Source organism: Dipteris shenzhenensis, chromosome 24 (genome assembly GCF_047967505.1).
Source record: "Dipteris shenzhenensis isolate YYH24624 ecotype China chromosome 24, Dip_SZ_1.0, whole genome shotgun sequence".
Classification (NCBI taxonomy): Eukaryota; Viridiplantae; Streptophyta; class Polypodiopsida; order Gleicheniales; family Dipteridaceae; genus Dipteris; species Dipteris shenzhenensis.
Window position 1 is genome coordinate 44,260,681 of NC_141619.1, and position 9,338 is coordinate 44,270,018.

At 40.5% G+C, this 9,338-nt stretch overlaps 1 protein-coding gene across 1 annotated transcript; it reads left to right on the forward strand.

The window, feature by feature from the left end:
- The first annotated feature begins 8,116 nt into the window (after positions 1-8,116).
- Positions 8,117-8,635, forward strand: LOC147886646 (BURP domain-containing protein 3-like). Its single transcript, XM_087395294.1, has one exon. The coding sequence runs from the start codon at positions 8,117-8,119 to the stop codon at positions 8,633-8,635; it is 519 nt and encodes a 172-aa protein (XP_087251420.1).
- Positions 8,636-9,338: the final 703 nt, after the last annotated feature.

The following is a 9,338-nucleotide window of genomic DNA, read 5'->3' on the forward strand; positions in this document are numbered from 1 at the left end:
GTGCGTTCAAGACCTATATTTAAAATCCCTTATCTGTAAATTTTTTCATTAATAAAATGTACCCCTTTTCTATACAAATCTATAAATTTTTTCCAAAACTATTTTAAATAGTCCCTTATGTATATTTATTTCTGTAAATTTTAGGAATAAAAAATATCCTTCTGTTGAACTCACGTGATAGGGTTACATATGATGAGTGACCCCCCTGAGGTACTATGGAGCGCATCTATAGGCACATCTAAAACGTACTTTAGATGTGTTGATATAGTTAGACATGTAGATAAATGCACTTTTAGACACACAGACTGCGAGCTAATTTTTGAACCTACTTTTGGCGCGCTTGCTTTTCTTCACATACTTTTAACATCGCACGGCTTGCTTTCCTATTAACAAACACAGCTCCGAGCATCCACACTTATCTCCAAGTACCCACACTATCTCCAGGCTTACACAATCATCCCCAAGCACACAAGAGAATAGGGTAAACAAGGAGAAGAAGAAAGAGAAGCAGAGGGTGAACAAGGAAGAGAAGAAAGAGAAGCAACTTTGAAGAAGGACAAGAAGCTTCCATACCTCTATCCAAGGTAAGTCTCTTGACGGTTGATCTTCTTTGGAAGTTGCTCTCTTTAAATTCATCCTTTGTAGTATGCAGGACAAACGGATGTTTTTTGTACTAGTGTGGTCGAATGCATGTCCTTTTCAAGTTCTTAGAAAAAGGTGTCTGTCGGAGCGTGTCTATAGATGCACCTATAGACACGTCTATTTGGGAAAACAAACAGCCGCGCCTATAGATGCATTGATAGACACACCTATAGACGCATGCTGACAATCTTTGTTGTGTTTTCCTTCTCTTTTTCCTTTCTTTTCCTTCTCTTTTCCTTCCCCTTCCCCTTCCCCTTCCCCTTCCACTTCCACTTCCAAGAAAAGTATTGCATATTGAATGATGGAAATAAGTGATTGCATGAATGAAGAAAGGGATTGCATGAATGATGGAAAGGGATTGCATGATTGAAGAAAGGGATTGCATGAATGATGGAAAGGAAAAGCATGCAGTTTAAAGAAAGGAATTGCATTCGTGAGAAAATAAGGGTTTGCGTTCTCTTTTTCTCTCCTTTCTCCTCTCTTTCCTTCTCTTTTCTTCTCTTTTTTTCTCTCTTAACTCCTTTCTTTTTTCTCCTCTCTTTTCCTGTCTCATCTCCTCTCTTTCCTTCTCTTTTCATCTCTTTCCTCATCTCTTTCCTTCTCTCTTTTTCTCTCTTTCCCTCCTCTCTTTTCTCCTCTCTTTCCTCTCTTTTTCTCTCTTTTTTTCTCCTCTCTTTTCCTCTATTTTCCTCTCTTTTCCTCTCTCTTTTCTCCTCTCTATTTTCCTCTCTTTCATCCCCTCTTTCCTTCACCTTGTCTCTCTTTTTCCTTCTCTTTTATCTTCTCTTTCGTTCTCTTTTTGTGGTAATTTTCCTCTCTTTTGCTCTCTTTTTTTCTCCTCTCTTTCTCTCTAATTCCCTCTGTTTTCTCATCTCTTTCCTTCTCTCTATTTTCCTCTCTTTTATCCCCTCTTTCCTTCACATTATCTCTCTTTTTCCTTCTCTCTTTTATCCTCTCTTTCCTTCTCTTTTCGTGGTAATTTTCCTCTCTTATCTCCTCTCTTTCTTTCTCTTTTCGTCTCTTTTCTCATCTCCTTCCTTCTCTCTTTTTCTCTCTGTCCCTTCTCTCTTTTCTCTCTTATCTCCTTTCTTTTTTCTCCTCTCTTTTCCTCTTTCCTTCACTTTGTCTCTCTTTTTCCTTCTCTCTTTTATCCTCTCTTTCCTTCTCTTTTCATGGTAATTTTCCTCTCTTATCTCCTCTCTTTTGCTCTCTTTTTTTCTCCTCTCTTTTCCTCTATTTTCCTCTCTTTTCTCCTCTCTTTCCTTCTCTCTATTTTCCTCTCTTTTATCCCCTCTTTCCTTCACCTTCTCTCTCTTTTTCCTTCTCTCTTTTATCCTCTTTTTTCTTCTCTTTTCGTGGTAATTTTCCTCTTATCTCCTCTCTTTCTTTGTCTTTTCGTCTCTTTTCTCTCTTATTTCCTTTCTTTTTTCTCCTCTCTTTTCCTCTCTTTTCCTCTTTCCTTCCTCTCTTTTCCTCTCTTTTCCCATGTGAAGCTTCAATAGCCTGACATTGAGGAAGCAGATACAGACTTCTGTCACTCTAATTCAAAGAATGCAGGAGTCCGTAAATGCTTGCTCAATGTCAGGCTATCACTCTATTTTTTCTTTTGCATCTCGTGACAAGGGCATGCTCGATGGTAATCTTCTTCTTTTCTTTTCTTCAGTTCATCATGTGGCTAGGATCTTCATCCTTACCTGATCTTCGAGATGCCATCTTTCGGGATTTATATAACATTTTGGGGCACCCTCCCACTCCTGTGGAGTTATACACATACATGACGGGTACTACAAACACCCTCCAGGAGTCGGCAGTACAGACTCCAAACCACCCCAATCCCACACGAGCTGAGATTACCCCAGGAGAGTGGAGATAGCCCAGCCAGCTACAGAGCTGAGCCCCTTCTCCCCCCCTAAGGCCAATAGGTCCTTCTGCCATGCAGAGCCGTCAGTGTACTCTCGTGCCATCAAGAGTCACTTCTCCAGCTATCAGTGGCCAGGGTACTCCCATGTAGTCGAGAGTTGCTTCTCCAACTATGACTAGCCAGCGTACTAGCTCAACATGACAGGGTAGCATGCGTAGTAGTAGGGAGAGCTATGGGGGATGCATGGTAGCTTGCTTTGGGTGGGCTAGTGGTGGGGATAGGGATGATTCAGATGATGCAGGCATGCCAGAGGGTGATGGTACGATTAACTATGACATCACTCAGACAGGAGGCATCTTGGATGCACGGTGGAAGGACATCATGGCCTTCATGTGCTCTATAATTGCTAACAACTATAGAGATTGCTTTATTCACTACAAAGACCATCCAAAAAGGTTGGCTGATGAGACCCTCGCTGCTGTTCGCTCTAGGTATCCCAATCCCCCCAATGTTCAGCTCATAGATAAAAAGGCCAAGTCAAAGATTGTTACGATACTTGGCAATAAAAGATCTTCACTTAAGAGGCAGGCACTAGCCGAGATTGTGAGGATCGAGGCAAGTCAACTACCAAGGGGCCAGCCCCACACCGCTCACAAGCGTGAGTGGAAGAAAGCAATGAAGGCACTGAAGGCAGACCCTAGTCTACAGCACGTGGAGGCATGAGGGATCCAAATGGAGCAATATGGAAGCGTGCATTTTGGAGCAGGGGGTGTTGTATCATGGGAGGCTCACTTTGGAAGTATCGATCTCAAATTATATTGTTTATGTAGTTTATTAGGAGGTTATTTCTTTGTACTAACCCCTCCTCAAATTGTGTCATCTTGTAGCTTGATATCGTGGGCACGTACCCTACTCCTGTCGAGACAGCCTACCACCACCACCATCGCAGAGGAGATACATGGAGGCACTTCTATGATGACGGGTTGATTAGTGAGGAGTAGTATATCTGGGCTACTGGAGCGCCCCTTAGGTATTTGAAAGTAATTAAATAATGTCAATATTGTAAGTAAAGATTTGATTTTTCATACATTGATACATGTTGTTCCTCATTTACAGGACCTTGCAGCTGATCTGGAGGGAGAAGATGAGGAAGAAGGAGGTGAACAAGGGGGCGCAGAAGGCAGCGAGGACACGGAGAACTTAGATTAGTCATAGAAGTAGTGCTAGCTACTCTTTTTTGTACTTATAGCCACTGGCTTGGCTTTGTGCCTCTCTTGTATATACATTCCTCTTATTTTTTGTACTTGAAGCCACACTCGGGGGGGTCACTTTGTATAAACTCTCTTTATCACGTGCGTTCAAGGCTTATTTGTAAAATCCCTTATCTGTAGAATTTTTCCTTAATAAAATGTACCCTTTTTCTATACAAATCTGTAATTTTTTTTTAAATGATTTTAAATAATCCCTTATGTAAGTTAAAATTTGTAAATTTTAGAAATTAAAAATATCCTTATGTTGAACTCACATGATAGGGTTACATAAGATCAATGACCCCCTTGAGAAGCCACAGGACATGGCTTGGCTTCATGCTATATGTACATACAAGCACTTTTTGGGCTATGAATTAATATACACTCCTTTTATTCTTTTGGCTTTCAATTTCCTTGTGCAATGTTCTATCAATGAATTCCTTGTGAACTAAACGTTTTGGAGTTGTAATGTTTTATTTGGAATTGTAATCGTCGGCTATAGATGTGCTTACAATCATGCTAATTAAAATGCGGTTGGCTATAAGAATCGAATTGCACAATGTGGAAATGCGATTCTTGTAACTACATAGCATACACAACATACACAGCATTCTATTCAACCACACAAAATTCTAATTTTATTTAAAAAAATATTTTGTAGAGCGTCTATAAGTGCATCTATAAACACGTTTATATACGTGTCTCTAAATGGCAAATATTTTGAACAGAGTACTCCACCATAATCCATCTTGTAAGACTTTCCTAGCAGTTAGGATTGAGGTCTCTAGTAGAATGAACTCTAGAAGGAATCTTATGAGATTTATGTAGTACAACATCCCATGCACATGGCAACACCCATCTATATATGACACCATCAGAACCCTACCTATTAAGCTGTACATCCAAACTTTCATAGCTAGTTGCCTATGCTTATCATTCAACATTTGCTCTGTAAAAGTACCCTGTGAGAGATAGTTGAACAACTCATCATATGGTGTTACAGTAAAATAAACTTCAAATAAATTGGCATCTGGTAATTTGATGACTACACTTGCCTTATTTGCTAATGTTGGGAGTCAAGACAAAGAACCAACTTCTACATGTGACTTTCCAGGTTTATGAAATATCCAAAACTTAAATTCTTGAAGCAACAACATCCACCTTACCAATCTACCCTAAATCACTATTTTGTTCATAAGGTACAATAAATCAAGAAGTTGAATTGATTTCCCAACAAATAATGTCTGAATTTCTAGTATACACTATACATCATACCAAGTTCTTATCACTCAATGGTACTATAGTTACACTCAAGTTGAGTATTTCCCAGCAAACAATTTTTGAATTTCTGTACACTATGCACTATACCAAGTGCTTCTTGCTTGATGGTACTATAGTTGCACTCAAGTTGAGTAAACAACTTGCTTGCATACTAAACTAGATAGTCCAACTTGCCATCTAGTTGTGCCAATATAATCTCGATTGCATAACCAAAAGCAGCCACATGCACATGGAAAATGTCATCCCACCTTGGTTCTCTAAGAATAGGTGTTTAAAAATCATGCTCTTTTAATGTATGGAGGCATTTCGTAACTTGGGTCTCCAATGGAACTTCATATCCTTCTTAGTGAGTTCATACAATGGAGTTGCTATATTAGCAAAATCTCGATTAAATATTCTATAAACATTTATTAAAGCAACAAAAGATTTGAATTGATTCAATTGAGGTCTTTTGATTCTATTTCTAGTCTATAAACAATTGATACAAGGTTGAAGACTTGGGCATTCTATTTATAGTCTAAGTATTCCTTAGTTCAGTTGTAAGGCCATCCTTAGAAATCACATGACTAGGTAGAATACCAGCTCAAACATAGAACAAACTTGTGGCAAGATTCAATGAAATATGCACCTATCTACATCTATCAAATACTCTTTCCAAATATAGTAAATGACAAAGACAATTAACTATGCACAAAAGTCATCCAAATAAATAGCAATAGACTCGGTCAAGTAGTATTTGAAGGCTTCAAACATGAACCTTTGGAAAGTAGATGGTGCAATCTTGAGTCCCAAAGGCATGACTTTAGTGGATACGCACCCCATTCACTGGAAAAACAAGTGCCAGTGTGATCCTCAAGTGTTGTTCAAGAGAGGTACATATGGGTAGAACAAGCATATGAGGGACATGTTTTTAGTCCAATTGTAACTTATTAATTAATCCTTAAACATTATGATATGAGTTACATGATGTTTGGTTGATAGGGCTAAACACTTGGGCATGCAAGGTGTTTTGCATCAATTGGGATTCTCTATTTTTTAAGACAAAGTGTCTTATGGTCTCGTGGGCTATGGCGATTACAACCCCTTTTTCATTGACTCAATTACATCTATATGCCCGCTTGGTGTTTCGAGTTTATACAACTAAGAAATATCATTATTTAAAAAAGTATTTTCTTTTAAAAAACTATGGTGGCCTATAATAATGGCAAGTTAAAACCCCTTTTCATGGAGTCAACTACAACAAGTTGGTGTTTCACGTTTAAAAAAATAGGAAATATAATTTTGCAAAATACATGCTTTTCCCATTAAAAAAAGCCTATTTAGTCTACATGAAAAACATTATATCTTATATGATGGGTTGTTTTCATGCCTAGGAAGGCATTAAGTCTAAGTGACTAGGTGACCTCATAAACATTATATGTTTTATTAAAAAGCCTCTCGAAGGGAGGTTACTCACCACCCAGTGCCTCCCCAATCCAAAAAATGGATTCATTACACACAGAGCATACAATGGTTGATTTCTTGTAATTGGACAGCATGGGTTCAAATCCCATCGTCAAAAATTGTTAGCCATGGATGCCCCATTTTTTGTGCTACTTCTTTGTTGATGTGTGGTTACCATGCAGGCTCACACCCTTACGTGCCTACACTTGAACGATTGGTTTGTAAGGTGCCTAACATAAACTTGTGCTTGTCTTTAAGAATAGTGACTTCTTGTGAAATCACGCGCCTATCAAGGGGCACCCGCCGTAGGCATGTGCTGCAAGAAGCAGTGGGTCGCCACCCGGATAGGCACCACTGGGTTGTTGCGACGTCTGCAAATAGTGACTAATTGTAAAATGGCCTTGAGAAGTCTAATCTCTCTCTCGTAAACCTTTTGGTCTTACTAGGATTCTGTCTCTCGCTCTCGCTCTCTCTCACACACACACACGGGCACTCACACATCCTTTCGCTCGCTCGTGAGTTCGTGGGCATGTGCTAAGGCCGTCAGATTGGGCTTTGGGTAGCCACTGTACTATTATTAAGAATAGTATGCTATACAAGGAAGACTCTCCTTTCGGAGTCGTATATAGCATCGAGAAGAGTGCACAGAGATCCATCGGTCCTTCACTGCTTTCCACAGTACAGCTGGTAATCGCTAGTCTGCCCGTACGTGCCCAATTCCCTTAATCCGCTGCGGTTGTTCTACGACCACAACTTCTCCCTAGAGCTTGCTCTCTCGATCCACTGATTTTCGACATCATAGCAGTGGCCACTGGCATTCCCTCAAGGTTCCAGGCCCTAGCGAGAAGCAGCATGACAAGCTCCAGATCCCTTGTCCTGGTCATTATTCTCTTCCCTTCTCCATTTTGTTCGATTGCCGATAGTCCATTCGTTAGCTATAGATTTCATGCCGTAATGATTCGAAATTGTTATAGCTGCTTTTTCCTGGAAGTCGTTGAACTTAAATTATCACGCTTTCGAGTGCAATGTCCAGCACATCAACGACGTCTTGCATGTACATTCATTTCATACGCTTTAAGACGGCTGTACGGTGCTGATGGGCTTCTTGTCGAATGTGGATGCCAGACAGTGTTGAGCTTGATCTTGGCGGGCGACATTGCAGGCCCCGGGTACGCATCATTGCAAGCGTGGAAAGATCCAAACATTGGCGTGACAATTCCGCCGATTCTAGCAAAGCCGTGTCACACAACTTAGTGCCTTGGCTACCGCTAAATACGTCGCTCAACTGAGCTCTAGAACCGACCCCGGAAATGTCTCAGCGTTGTGTGATGAAGGAGGTTTTCTCTGCGATCAGAGTACCGACGTGGTTCCTATACTTCTATATTCCTTTGGTAGGTATTTCCTCCCGTCCAGCAGCAATAATATGTCGCGGATGAAAGGTCTCAACCTCAGAATGTTTTTTGGAGAGAAGCAACTCCTTCTAGGCCACAAAATCCGGCTATCCGAACAACACAAGCCCGTACCTGGAGGGGCATTTTTTCCCCGTGCTCTGGAAAAAGAAATGCCATTCCTCAGCCAGGAGCTAAACAAGCTCTTACAACTGTTTGGCTTCTCTAACAGCTCCCACATGGCGACCAGCATGGCGGAGACTTTCAGCATTTGCGAAGCTGATCCGAGGGAGGATGAGCTCAAGGCTTGTGTGGCGTCCCTTGAAGCAATGGTAGAATTCGTAACGTCCGTGATTGGAACGAGGGATCTAGAAATTTTAGTGGGAGCCCAGAATACCCTCATGCCAGAACAGGAAGTAACAGTAAAAGGCCTTATGGAGAAGAAGTCCGCCTGGAGGGGAACGGTGGCTTGTCACAATGCAATGTTTCCATATCAAGTCTTTTACTGCCATTATCTGCGGGGCAACAAGGTATTCAAAGTCGATCTAGAGACACATCAAGGTCAGCTGATATCAGCTGTGGCGTCTTGTCATCACGAATCCAAGCTTGGGAGCCTGGCAAACGAGCTGTTAAAGGAGCTGAAGGTGCAGCGTGGTGAGCTGATTTGCCATTGGAACTACGGCGACAACGTAGTCTGGATATCAAGCTCGTTGAAATCCACTCAGGTCCTGTCGAGCATTACTATCCAACAATATACTCCTTCCAACTAGCATAGTTTCAATATTGTAATTTTTGTTAGCGCTCCAATTGCCCTTCTAAGGCATAGCTTCCAATAAACACTCGACATACTTGTATGTCTAGTATTTCTTGTTTTTCCTTTCCTATGTTTTACTTCTTTTCAATAAAGATCCTTCTTTTTTTTATGTTTTTTAAAGCAACAACAAGTCCCACGTTTACAAAAGAGGTCAAGAGCTCTCATCTTTTTCTTATGAGGAATTCAATTATCCACGTGTAACCTCCAATACATACGTTAAGATATGCGCCCAATTGAATGGCAAAAAAGCTCCATGTACATTAGAAGTGAGAAAAGCTCCATGTACATACATTAGAAGTGAGATTATCGAAACTTAAAGCACGTAAATACACATAACCTCCAATAAATTTAGTTTAAAATTCATTGTTATTTTTTTAATGTGTGATTAAGATATGCTATATAAGTCAATTATTTCGACTCTCCTATTTTTCACCTCATTCTCGATTGTCAATGGGACATGCAGGTGCACATATTTTTCCAGGAAAAGAGAGGGGCATGCACAAATGGCACATTAGGGTTTGGAACATGTAAACGCCTCCCCCCTTGCAAACGATAGCTCTACCACTAGGCCCCCACTAGGCTACATACATGTCCTAAACTTGAAAGGGATCTCAAATCCATATCTATTCTATCTATTAACGAGGGATGTTGGAGGAATC

What these genes read in the sequence shown, in the direction of transcription:
- LOC147886646 (XM_087395294.1), top strand. Translation starts at nt 8,117, where the DNA reads ATGGCGGAGACTTTCAGCATTTGCGAAGCTGATCCGAGGGAGGATGAG.